Raw genomic sequence first — 13645 nt, forward strand, 5'->3', positions numbered from 1 at the left:
ACGGCAATACAGCCCGGAAAACCCACAACAACCATCGTTCTCCAGCCGTGAAAGCCTTCAACAATACATCGATCACCTCATTGGGCCAGACCCCTAAGTCAAAGTGATCAGGAGGAGGAAACATCTAATAAGCAATGTACTACGACTAGTACATTCAGGTCAGGTGGCACTGGCAACCTGAAGACCATAGTTAGCACATGTGTAGCTTAGCAGTTCAGTGGTTGGGCTGCAAGCCTGCTGGTTCAAATCTCACTACTGCGATGAGTTCAGCAGATGGCCTTGGGGAAGCCATGTTTCTCAGCCCAGCTGTATTGTGGGGATAATAACAGTGACTTTGTTCACCACCAATAATCTGTCCAGAAGAGTGGTATATAAGCACACTGTTGTTGTTGTTGTTGTTGTTGTTGTTGTTGTTGTTGTTGTTGTTGTTGTTGTTGTTGTTGTTGTTCAGGAGGCGACGGTCCTTCAGATATGTGGGCTCCAAGCCATGAAGGTCTTTAAAGATCATAGCCAGAACCGTGAGTTGAACTTGGAACCAAACTGGCAGCCAATATAGCTACTTTAAGAGGGGCAAAATATATTCCCATCGGCTGGCCCATGACAATAAGAGTCTCTCCACATGAGACAACCTCAATGCGAGTTCATCAAGTGTAGGCAGACACAATGTTACCCAGGAAGCATAGTTTAAAAAGACAGAGAGGCGGAGATTGTTCCTCAGAGGGTTTGTTAACTTCATCTTCGCCTCCCAGAAAGCTCTGCCAGTATCACCTCTCCAGTCTAAAACTGTGTGGGATGGCAACCAGAGAGCAGCGAGGAAGGGAAATGGGCTGGAGCTGCCTTCCAGAGCCGGGCTTGGACCTGGAGAGGTTATAATGGGCTGAAGTTTCCCTTCTGGCATTTCACAGCCCCTTCACGCAGCTCTTTGCCCTGCATCCGGCTCTGTCTTTTTAAACTACCCTTCCTGACTAACGTTGCATCTCCCGACACATGTTCTTCATGAGTCAGATGTCTTGTGTAGAGAGACTCTAACTGGGCCACCACATTCGGGGCCAGCTTATAGTTTCCAGGTTGTATTTCAGGACAGCCCAATGCAGAGCACATAGTAATTGAACCACAAGGTCACAGGAGCCTGGATAAGCATGACCAGATGGGCTGCGTCTCCGTAAGAAGAGAGTTGGCAAACAAGCACAGAATATACAGGATGCAAGTAAAGTGTTGAGAGAACTTAGAGTAATGCTTAAATACAATGAAATTGGAGATTAGAGGGGTTTTAGCCTCTTTTCTGAGACTGAAACACCTTTCCCTCTGCCCCAAACACTTGACTTCTTGTATTTGAGCTTCTCCGTGGCTCCCCGAACCGAAAGCAAAGCCCCTGAAGTGGAAAGACGGCCAGGAAAGGACGAGTGCCTTTCTCAAGCAAACATACCCTTCAGGGTGTATGTTTCCTGATGATCGCCTCCTGGCCAGCCCTGTGGGGTGTGGCCTCCTCCCTCCCACTTTACCTGTACCCAGGTGCTTCAGTTAAAAGCCAGATCTCACAAGGCTAACTGCCAGTACTGGATCCCTGGAGCTGTGTGTGTACCTTGGGAGTTTACGGAGGCTGAGCACGGAGTATCGGGCATCCGCCAACCACAAATCCTTGGCATGGGGCAGAAGATCCTACAAAAGACAGCCCTGGCATGGGCCCTGCTGGTTTTAGCCATAGGTGAGGAGTTGGAGGAGTGTATGCTACGTGGAGCTGAGGGGAGGGGGAGATCAGCGATACTGAAGTTGGGAGAATGTGGGGCGGAGAGGATCAAGGTGCCAATCTCTCCTGCTTTCCCCAGTTGTTTGAAGAGGCAGATGGGCTCTGTTGCTTGCCCAGCTGTGCCAAAGGAGGGATTTCAGCAAAGGCAGCTTCTCGCACCTCTGAAGGAGAAGCCACATCTACCCAAAACCTTTCTTGCACAAAACTTTCTGGTTCATCGGCTTTTCAGATGGGGAGGTCTGTCTCCAAAGGGCAGCTATGGTGGGGGCTCTGTCCCTTTGTCTTTAGGCTTCTTATGAACCATCTTGTTGCAATGAATTTGGCAAGTTTTTGTTGGAAAAGGCAGGCATTGGTCTCCTTTGTGTCGGGTAGCTCTACTTATTTGGGGAGGGGAACCATCCGCTGCTGCACCCCCCCTCCCAGTTTTTGAGTTAACCATCTGGCCAAGTTTCATTTGCAATTACGCTGCCCACTTGGCACACTCAGATTTGGTTTTGTGATGTCTGCCTTTCATCTGGATTCCAGGGTCCGGGCCAGAGTGATAACAAATGAGCGGGAGATGAAAGCAATTCAGTCCTAGGCGTGGGACACTTTGTTCCTGGGGAGGGGGGAGTTACTCGGCTGGGAAAGCAAGATCAGACTCCCTCCTATATCCTGGGTGACTAATCTGAGGCATTTCTTGCCCCGATGCTTCAATCCAATGTGCCACTAATCGAGTGCAATCGGTGACGCTTGTTCCCATTGTGGTAAGAGCGGCCCGGGCACCACCCAAGCCCATGTGAGTATCCCCACCCTAGGGACTCATTGGCATTGGGGCAGTGCCGTGGGGCTGGAAAGGAAATGACACATGGATCTCGTTTTTTACTATTTTCAAAGGGGGTGCCCCCAGCCCCACAGGTCTGCCGAAGTGAAGGGGCCAGTCTGAAGGCATAGATTCTGGGGGAGGCAAGCAGAAAGGCTGGCAAAACAATAATAATCAAGGAGTTTAAGCCTGTCAACAGTCCCCAGCTGTGCTAGCTAAATGGAATCCCCATTTAGAGGGAGTTTACCTTTGAATATCAGAAATCAACAGCAGCCCATACACGGGCTTTCTCTGTGGTGGCCCCTAACCTATGGAACAGCCTGCCTGAGGAGGTCAGGAGAGCCCCCATGCTCCTGGCTTTCCGCAAACAATGCAAAACTGAATGATTCAAAAAGGCCTTTTTCTCAGCTAAGAGGGCGGTATTGTAGGAAGGGGGTCCCAGATGTTTTGCTAATGAGTTAGAAACCATAGATTTCACCATTATGTTGCCTTACACGTAGGGTTGCCAGCCTCCAGGTAGTGGCTGGAGATCTCCCAGAATTACAACTGGGCCGTTTCCAGACGGCTTACCTGCCTCCGGAATGTCGCACTATCTTGCGGGGAAAACGCGAAATATCACGTTTTCTCGCGCGAGTTTTGCGCGACGTCTCCAGGCCACAGAGATCAGTTCCCCTAGAGAAAGTGGCTACTTTTGGGGGTGGACTCTATGGAATTATGCCATGCCAAGGTCCTTTCCCTCCCCAAACCCCACTTTCTCCAGGTTTCTCCCAGTTTCACCCCCCAGATCTCCAGGAATTTCCCACCTTAGAGCTGGCAACCCTACTTACACATTATCTGTTGCTTAAAATATGTACTCCTATAGACAACCTGAGCTTTATGTTGTTTAATGTCAGTCCTAGAGTTGATGATGTTCTATCTCAGCAATTCCTCAACCCCATACTGGATCCTTGCAAATACTTTGCAAACTTATATTCCTTTACCCCATGACATTGTTTATGGAAATGTTCTCGACACTGTATGGAAATGCCTGCCCTTGTCCTTGCCATTAATTGTACTAATCTCACACTATGTAATCCATCTTGAGTCTCAGTGAGAAAGTTGGAATGTAAATAAATGTTTGATGAGCTGCTGCTGCCACATGCTGCCCATTGGCTTTGCAGAGGCATTTGGCTGGAGACAGGATGCCATATTAGATGGTCTGATACAGGCACAACCAGCCTCTTCTTATGCTTTTAGGAGAAACAGGGAATGTCGTCAGGGCATGTCTGCACCCAGTCCGTCGCTCTCCATCACGCCTGTATGTGCCAGCCATCATCACTGTTTGCATCTACTCCCCCCTCCCCTCTCCACCTATATATCTGACCAGTTTCTTCTTACCCTCCATGCATCTGACGAAGAGAGCTGTGGTTCTCGAAAGCTGATGCATCTGACGAAGAGAGCTGTGGTTCTCGAAAGCTTATGCTACAGTAAAGTTGGTTAGTCTTAAAGATTCTACTGGACTCTTTTCGATTTTGCTACTACAGACTAACACGGCTAATGCCTCTGGATCTATCGTCATGCCTGTATGTGCCAGCTATAGTGTTCTGGCTGGCGCCTTGCTCAAGGCCTGGTTGGTGTGTATTAGAGCCCGTTCCTTCTCTTCCCACCTTGTGGAAGAGGCTTTCTGTGATGGTATGGAGGGCACTGGTTAAGGGGAGTTGTCAAGCTTTTTTATTGGTGAGGGCTTTTAACAGCGTTGAAGCTGCAGGCATTTTCTTGGGGAGGAGGCTAAATAGGGTTTGACAGCATTTGGTATGCTTTTTGATTTTTGGAACTGTAAACTGCCTTGGAGAACAAGGGAAAGGTTGGGTATAATAAATAAAGAAGCATGCAGCGGAACTGGGGTTGCCAGCTCCAAGTTGAGAAATTCCTGGAGATCTGGGGGATGAAACCTGGAGAAAGTGGAGTTTGGAGAGGGAAAGGACCTTGGCATGGCATAATTCCATACAGTCCACCCCCCAAAGTAGCCATTTTCTCCAGGGGAACTGATCTCTGTGGCCTGGAGACCAGTTGTAATTCCGGGAGATCTCCAGCCACTACCTGGAGGCTGGCAACCCTAAGCGGAACCAACAAAAGGGACTCCCTGAGGAACAGTATTGGGGGCCTCTGGATAACATCCTTCCTAACCTAGTCACAAAACCAGCAGGAGGACCCACTCCAAGTGGTCGCAGAATCATTCAAGGGTGGACAGTTTGGGATTAGCTAGGCCATTCGCACATCCTAACCTCACCAGTTCGAATCTCTCATGGCTGTGGGCAAACGCCTCCAATATGGCGCTGAGTGCAAGCATCAGACACAAGTTAAAAAACTTGTGTCTGATGCTTGCACTCAGCGCCATATTGGAGGCGTTTGCTCCAGGTTGGCACCATCTATATCCCACATTTCAGGTGCCATCTTGTGCCACCTTTCGGAGGCAACTCTCCTTTGATCCTCCCAGTTTCAGTATTTCAAAACCAGTTGCAGACCACTCAAGGCAATGCCCCTCCTCCTCCCTCTATGCTACACAGTCCCCGTGCCCTTGAAGTTTTTTTGCAATACCGACTAGCTCTGGCTCCACGTGCTAAGTCATCTGTTAGCCTTTGACATTTTCCTGGGCTGCCGTGCTCCAGTCTTGTTGACAAAGGAACAGTTGCAGTTCTCTCAAGGCCCTTCTAAGCAACCCAGCAGTGACAGTGGAGCGGGAGCGTTCTTTTCCTCAAGCAAATAGTTGAAAATCATGACCTCAGCAATTGAGAACCTCCGTGAGAATCATAGATGACTGTCCTTCCTCTAAGGGGTATTTAGCATCAGGGCTTTTTTTCTGGGGAAAGAGGTGGTTCACTTCGGGTCAGCTGGAACAAGGGGGGAGTTTTTTAAAGTTTAAATCACCCTTGGCAAAAATGGTCACATGGTCAGTGGCCCCGCCCCCTGATCTCCAGACAGAGGGGAGTTTAGATTGCCCTCCGTGTCACTGCGCAGAGGGCAATCTCAACTCCCCTCTGTCTGGAGATCAGGGGGCGGGGCCACCGGCCATGTGACCATTTTCAAGAGGTGCCGGAACTCCGTCCCACCGCGTTCCTGCTGAAAAAAAGCCCTGTTTAGCATTAAGGTTTATCTTGCCTACTAGGGACACAGATCATAGACTGGGGGAAACAGACCCTTTCCTGCTGGGAGGGAGACGGAATCCACAGAATATTTGTAGCAGAAGGAGATAAAAGGGGCTGACTAAGGCTGCATCGATTGGGACTCAAGGTGGCAGCTCTGTTTTTTTTACTGATACCATTACGCCAATTATACCATTAATATCATGCTGTATTATCATATCAAAAAAGTTTACCAAAGAAAGATTGTTTTAAATTGTTTTCTTCAAAACAATCAAAATGTCTCTTCTAAATTACCAATACCACCTTCAGATCGAAGAAACCTTCTTTGCTAGCTGTCATTTTATAAAGGAAACGCTTCCACCTTCTAATGGCAGACTTCCCTTTATAAAATGTGAAAAGTGGTGAAGATTTTCCTTCCTCTTCCAGAAGGTGATTCTCAAGCGAGGGCCAAGAACTCATGATACAGCTCCTCAGAAACCCAGGCCAAAGTTGCCAACCTCCAGGTAGGGGGGCTAGAGTTCTCTCAGGATTACAACAAATTTCTAGACAGCTGATATAAATTCCTCAGGAGGGAGTGGCATTTTTGGAAGGTGGACTCTGGCATCACATCTCTGCTGAGTCCTTCCCCTCCTCAGGTTTTGTCCCCTGTTATCGTGGAAGACAGCATCTTCTCATGTGATTTCGCGCAATAACAGCATCTTCCTAGCGCGATTTCGCGCGCAAAGACGCTGTTTTCCGGAAGAAGGTAAGCCGTGTGGAAATGGGCCAAGTGTATTCCACCATAGGCATCGGTGAATCAGAGCTCACTTTGTCAGATCCTTGTGCGTGTAAAGTGCCATCAATTATTTATTTATTTATTTATATATATATTTATGTCATTTATAGTCTGCCTTTCTCACTGAAACTCAAGGTGGATTACACTGTGAGATTAATACGTCAATTTCAAGGACATTTCTATAAACAACGCCATAGGGTAAATAAGTACAAGTTTACAAAGACATAGCATCAGCAAGAATCCAGTACCGATTCGAAGAAATGTGGGTACAGAACATAAGCAATTCAAGGGCTGACATAGGAGCACGTATTTAAAGCAACAAACAGCACGTAAGGCAACATAGTGGTGAAGTCTACAGTCCCTAACTCATTAGCGAAGCATCTGAGAGCCCGTTCCTACAATACAAAAGCCTTTTTAAATAATTTGGTTTTGCATTTTTTGCAGAAAGCTAGGAGAGCAGGGGCCTCACCTCCTCAGGCAGGCTGTTCCACAGGGTAGAATCCACCACAGAGAAAGCCTGCGTACGGGCTGCTGTTGATTTCGCCCTTGTGCAGGGTGGCAACTGCAGGAGACTCTGGACGAATGAAGCTACTATGGAGGAACATAGGAAGGGAGGCGGTCCTGTAGGTATGTCGGACCAAGGTCCTGAAGAGCTTTGTAGGTGATAACCAATCCCTTGAACTGAGCAGGGTAACCGATAGGTAGCCAAGTCACAGCTGATTTATGGTGACTTTTTGTTACGGGGCGGTTTGCCATTGCCTTCCCCAGTCATCTACAGTTTACCCCCAGGAACCTGGGTACTCATTTTACTGACCTCGGAAGGATGGAAGGCTGAGTCAACCTTGAGCTGGTTACATGAATCTGGCTTCCGCCAGGATTGAACTCAGGACTCATGAGCAGAACTTGGGCTGCAGTACTGCCGCTTACCAGTCTGCACCATGGGGCTCCTCACTGTTAACCCATATTCCAAGGCACACCTCGGCAGGAGGGAGTTTCTTTTTGTCCAGTCAAAAAGTGGGGTGCTCTTTCAAACTTCCCACCGAGATTTCTCCAAGACAAAATTCACCAAGACATTGTACAGATGGCTTGGGTGATATCTGTGTACCCATATCCAGGATACTTCTGTGCATTGCTTATCTCTGTTATCATGAAGTTTTCCCAAAATGTAAGGGTAAGCCTTAACAAGTCCCCACCATTGCACATTTGAAGATTTTGGTGTGCCAGCACCTTGCAGCCTGCCAATCAGGCACTCTTATTCTAAAGTATAACCTTTTTCTCAACTGATCATTCTCTGTCTTACTATATAATTGAGTAAGTGTATTTCAGACAACTCACTTTATACCCTGATGCTCCACCAGAGGGCGCTGCCAAGGAGGAAAACGTAGGCAAGGCACCATGCCCCTCCAGAAAACATGCCATGGTGGGAAGCGCAGGCCGGGAGCAGGATGGGAGCAGGTGGCAATGCCCATCTCCCGCCTTCACCTACGTGTTATTAGGCACAGCCAAGAATAGAGGGGTGCGTCAGTCTGCCGCTTGGGACTGCTTAAGTGGCAGCATTGCCTTGGAAATGTATGGGGAGGAGGTCTGTTGACCCCTGGTGCAGTTTGGAAACAAGTGTTATCAATAACCAGTTCCTTGTCCGGTCTTCAGTCCTTCAAGTTGTGTCATCTCCTTGTTTCATCTGTCAAGACAAAGTAAAATGACAACAACAACTTAAATATCCACAATAGAAACAGTGGTTTTCCAAGTTTTTCCATGCCTTAGTGTTGGCTTTATTGGCATCTCCCTATTGAACTTCCAAGCACCTTCGCTGGAGTAAAAAGAAATTCCTACAGCTGGCCGGAATTTGTGTCGTGTTATCCTGTGAATTCTTTGTGAATTTAACATAGAATTGTATACATCTATTTATTGTTATATATGCACTGCACCACTTTATAATTCAAAATTTTAAAAAATATTCCCCTTGATATACTTTTGATAAGATTCTTTGGTGGTACATTGTTTTGTAACCCTTAGATATGATTATCCACTCTGTTAATTGCGTGGTATTAGGGGCAGAGTAGGTGGCAATGCCCACCCCCTCGGCCTTAACCCAACTGGTATTAGGAGCAGAGCAGGTGGCAATGCCCACCCGCCTTTGTACCAGTTGGGATCAGGAGAGAACAGTTGGCAATGCCCACCTCTGGCCTTAACCCAGCTGGTATTAGGAGTGGAGCAGGTGGCAATGACCACTCCCTGTCTTAACCCAGCTGGTAGTAGGAGCAGAGCAGGTGTCAATGCTCACCCTCGCCTTAACTCAGTTGGTATTAGGAGCAGAGAAGGTGGCAATGCCCACCCCCCATCAGCCAGCAGAGATCAGGTGTGGAGCAGGTGGCAATGCCCTCTCCCCACCTTAACACAGCTGGTAATAGGAGCGGAGCAGATGGCAATGTCCACCCCCTGTCTTAACCCAGGAGGTATTAGGAGTGGAGCAGGTGGCAATGCCCACTCCCTAACTTAAGTAAGCTGGTATTAGGAGCAGAGCAGGTGGCAATGCCCACCCCCCTTAAGCCAGTTGGGATCAGGAGTGGAGCAGGTGGCAATGCTTATTCCCTGCCTTAACCCAGATGGTATTAGTGGTGGAGCAGGTGGTAATGCCCACCGCCCACCTTAACCCAGCTGGTATAAGGAGTGGAATAGGTGGCAATACCCTCCCCCTGCCTTAATACAGCTGGAATTAGGAGCAGAACAGATGGCAATGCCCACTGCCCGCCTTAACTCGGCTGGAATTAGGAGCAGAGCAGGTGGCAATGCCCACCACCTGCCTTAACCCAGCTGGTATTAGAAGCAGAGCAGGTGGAATTTCCCCTCCCACCTTAACACAGCTGTTATTAGGAACAGATCAAGTGGCAATGTCACTCCCAACCTTAACCCAGCTGGCATTAGGAGCAGAGCATTTGGCTATGCCCACCCCGCTACATCCAGCTGGGATCAGAATCAGAGCAGGTGGCTTTGCTCACCCACTGCCTTAACCCAGCAGGTATTAGGAGTGGAGCACGTGGCAATGCCCTTCCCCACCTTAACCGAGCTGGTATTAGGAGTGGTGCAGGTGGCAATGCCCTCCTTTGCCTTAACCCAGCTGGTATTACTGGCAGAGAAGGTGGCAATGCCCACACCCCACCATCACCCTTTTGGGATCAGGAGTGGAGTGGGTGGCAATGTCCACCTCACATCTTCACCTGGCTAGGATCAGGTGCAGAGCAGGCGGCAGTGCCCTTCTTCCCTTCATCCAGCCAGGATCAATAGCAGAGCAGGTAGCAATGCCCGCCCTCTTCAACCTACTGGAATAAGCCACTGAGCAGGTGGCAATGCCCACCCTGTCTTCACCCTGCTGGAGTCAGAAGCCAAGCATGCAGCAATGCCTGCCCCCCTTCAACCTGCCAGAATCAGGAGCAGAGCAGGTGGCAATGCCCGCACCCCCTTCACCCAGGAGGAGCAGAGCAGGTAGTAAAACCCGCTGCCCACCTTTACCTATCAGGATCAGGTGCAGAGCAGGATGCAATGCCTGTTTCTCCCTTCACCCAGCAGGGAGAAGGTGGCAATGCCCACCCCTCTTCACCCAGCTGGGATCAGGCTCAGAGCAGGCGACAATGCCTGCCCCCCTTCACCCAGCTGTAGTCAAGTGCAGAACAGAAGGCAATGCCCCCCTTTACCCAGCATGTATCAGGCATGGAGCAGTTAGCAAAGCCCACCACCCCTTCATATGGCTGAGATCAGGCAGATCAGGCATGGAGCAGATGGCAATGCCCTCCCCACTCCTTCACCAGCTTTAATCAGTGACAGAGGAGGAGCAAATGCCTGCCTGCCTGCCCTCCCCTTTCTAGAGCCTATTGTACTTTTTCCCCATAATGGTATTTGTTGTTAGTCATACTCATAATTGTTCCACGCGTTCCATAACTGAGCATAAAGTCAGGAATTACGACTGAGCCCTAATTCCAGCTATGCTTCAAGTCCACAACTAAGAAAGGAACTGTAAGTCGAAACCTCTCCCTAGTTAGCCAGGATTCTGTCAGGCATCCCTGGATAACATTCCTAACCAGATTCTTTGACAGGCTCCACCACCAGCCCGGAGACAACTGCCACGGCGGGCTCCCCCACCAGCCTGGAGACAACCACCATGGCGGGCTCCCTCACCAGCCCGGAGACAACCACCACAGCGGGCTCCCCCACCAGCCCGGAGACAACCGCCACGGCGGGCTCCCCCACCAGCCTGGAGACAACCGCCACGGCGGGCTCCCCCACCAGCCTGGAGACAACCGCCATGGCGGGCTCCCCCACCAGCTCGGAGACAACCGCCACGGCGGGCTCCCCTGCCAGCCCGGAGACAACCACCACGGCGGGCTCCCCCGCCAGCCCGGAGACAACCGCCACGGCGGGCTCCCCTGCCAGCCCGGAGGCAACCACCATGGCAGGCTCCCCCGCCAGCCCGGAGACAACCGCCACGGCGGGCTCCCCCGCCAGCCCGGAGACAACTGCCACGGCGGGCTCCCCCGCCAGCCTAGAGACAACCGCCATGGCGGGCTCCCCCGCCAGCCCGGAGACAACCGCCACGGCGGGCTCCCCCACCAGCTCGGAGACAACCACCACGGCGGGCTCCCCTGCCAGCCCGGAGACAACCGCCACGGCGGGCTCCCCCGCCAGCCCGGAGACAACCGCCACGGCGGGCTCCCCTGCCAGCCCGGAGACAACCACCACGGCAGGCTCCCCCGCCAGCCCGGAGACAACCGCCACGGCGGGCTCCATCACCAGCCCCCAAACAGCCACTGTAATGGACTCCACTACTAGCATTGACACAACCCACTCACCAGGCTCCACTGCCAGCTCCAAGATAAACACAGCCAGCACCAAGACAACCACCACAGTGGGCACTGCCACAGTGGGCTCCACCGCCAGCCCGGAGACAGCTGCCACGGCAGGCTCCACCGCCAGCCCTGCCACGGCAGGCTCCACTGCCAGCACCAAGACCACTGCCACGGCGGGCTCCTCCGCTAGCCTGGAGACAGCCGCCACGGCAGGCTCCACCGCCAGCCCGGAGACAGCTGCCACAGCAGGCTCCACTGCCAGCACCAAGACCGCCGCCACGGTGGGCTCCTCCGCTAGCCCAGAGACTCCACCACCAGGCTCCACCACCAGCACCAAGTCAGCCGCCACGGCGGGCTCCACAGCCAGCCCCGAGATAGCTGCCACAGTGAGCTCCACCACCAGTGCTTCCAATGTGACCTCCTCAATGACCACAAGCACCACAGGGACAACTGTGCCAGTTCAGGATTTCTATCTCACGTATCACATCACAAACTGGGACTACAGCACCCTCTTGTCGGACCCAAACTCTGACTACTACAAGAAGATGAACCAAGCTATTGGGCAGATGGTAAGTGCTTTGGGGAGGAAGTGTTGTAGGTGTCCGGGGTCTGAGGCACAGCCCCTGGCCTCGACAGGAGGAAGCAGGGGGAGGCAGCCGGGAGACAGCAGTCCTGCCAGCTCAGCCAGCAGCCAGGGCCAGAACCTGCCTACACCAGGGGAGGAGGGCAAAGGGCCAAGGCCCCAGAGAGCTAGAGGAGGCAGGGAGAGGCAAGCTAGTCCCACCCTCCAGGGAGAGGATAGAGGGCTGAACAGGACAGAGGGAGAGGGCAAAGGCAGGAAGAATAGGGACCCAGCAGCAGCCCAAACAGAGCCCTTACAAGCCAAGGAGGAGAAGCAGCCACAGCAGCTCAGAGCCACGCCCCAGCCTCCACCTCAGCTTGAAGACAGCAGCCTGGCTCAGGAGATGCTCAGAACTCAGCCCCTCCAGGTGGAGCTGCTGAAGGCGTTCTGTGGGAAGAGCTGGGCAGCCAGCCAAGGGGCCAGAGTTGGGCCTACCTTCAGTAATCAGCTCAGCCAGAGAGGCCCAGCAGCCAGCCAACGTGATGCAGCTGTTACTGATCCAGACAGCCCAGACAGCTACCCCTGCTGCAACAGCTTGAGAGAGCCCAGGTCAATGCTGGGAGGCCAGAGAGGGGCATGGCCTGGCAGGCTGGACCTGAAAGGAGGGCGGTGTAGTGAGAGATGGCCCTATAAAAGCTGGCTGGGAAGAGCTGTGAGGTGGTGGGTGTGAGTAAGGAGTGATGGTGTGGAGTGAAAGCAGTGCAAGAGTGGAGGCTTGGAGGAGAGTTCTGGGAGGCGGAGATGATGGAGGACGCAGAGGGTGAGCAGGCCAGGTTGAGCAGGCCAGCAAGTGGACTGAGAGGGAGCCTGGGTGATGTATACCGCCCCTCCTTCCACAGAGCAGGGCCCTGCAGCATCCCTGGTGCCCCTCTGACATCAGGGCCGGCCCAGCTGGGGCCCCACCCAGTGGGGGCAGCGACAGGCCCTGACAGTAGGTAATGGGCAAGGGGGCATGGATGCAAAGTGGTCAATCACAAATGGCACTGCTTGATCTCCCTCCTACTTCTACCCAAGGCCTCAAGCCCAGGGCTGATTTTCTAGAAGCATGTGAACTAATGTCTCTGAGTGTGTGTGGGGTGGAACATCTGTCATTCATGCTCTTTAGGGCAAAGCTAGGGGACAATGATAGCAACCAAGTCTCAGGGATGGAGCAAGTGTTTCCTGGCCTGGCCCCATGCCATCTAAGTTTGCCACTACTCCCAGCAATAGAATTCCTATGTATGTATCCTTTTGCCTTCTCTAAAAGCTGCATTTTAAAAATGTTTATTCCTGTCCCTCCAAACACTCCATCAGCATGTAAGGGGAAACTTCACACGCTTGTAGGTTGACAACCCTGTGGCAGCCATTTTGTGGTTGCACCCACCATTCTGTGTTGGAATTCCAAAGGTATCCAAGGCTCAAATTGGTTGGGAATTCCAATCTATCCCCTCCTAAATGTGTAAAAGGATTCTTTATTCTGATTCTTAGATTTTTATCCTGCTGTTCCTCCAAGAACCTTATGGGGGTGTACAATGTTCCCTCTCTTTATCCTCACAACAACCCTGTAAAGTAGGTAATGCTGAATGTTAGTGACCCCTGTGAGCCAGAGAACCTTTCTCTCACACACAGATCCCCCCAGAGTGTTTTCATGGAAATATGGGGATTTGAACCCAGGTCTCTTCAGTTTATCTGATACTCTAATCATTGCACAACATAGCCATGCTGACTAGGTCTATAAGAAAGTACCCTGGGGAAGA

General features: G+C 51.6%; 1 protein-coding gene across 1 annotated transcript in view; it reads left to right on the forward strand.

Annotated features, from left to right (window-relative positions):
• The first annotated feature begins 1556 nt into the window (after positions 1 to 1556).
• MUC1 (mucin 1, cell surface associated) overlaps positions 1557 to 13645 on the forward strand; it is a 28881-nt gene continuing 16792 nt past the window's right edge. Inside the window, exons 1-2 of the mRNA XM_054994443.1 lie at positions 1557 to 1705; positions 10538 to 11856. Coding sequence (XP_054850418.1) covers positions 1645 to 1705; positions 10538 to 11856 — 1380 coding nt within the window. The 5' untranslated portion in view covers positions 1557 to 1644. The remainder of the gene's footprint in view (positions 1706 to 10537; positions 11857 to 13645) is intronic.

The sequence above is a fragment of the Eublepharis macularius genome, chromosome 1, assembly GCF_028583425.1.
Source record: "Eublepharis macularius isolate TG4126 chromosome 1, MPM_Emac_v1.0, whole genome shotgun sequence".
Classification (NCBI taxonomy): Eukaryota; Metazoa; Chordata; class Lepidosauria; order Squamata; family Eublepharidae; genus Eublepharis; species Eublepharis macularius.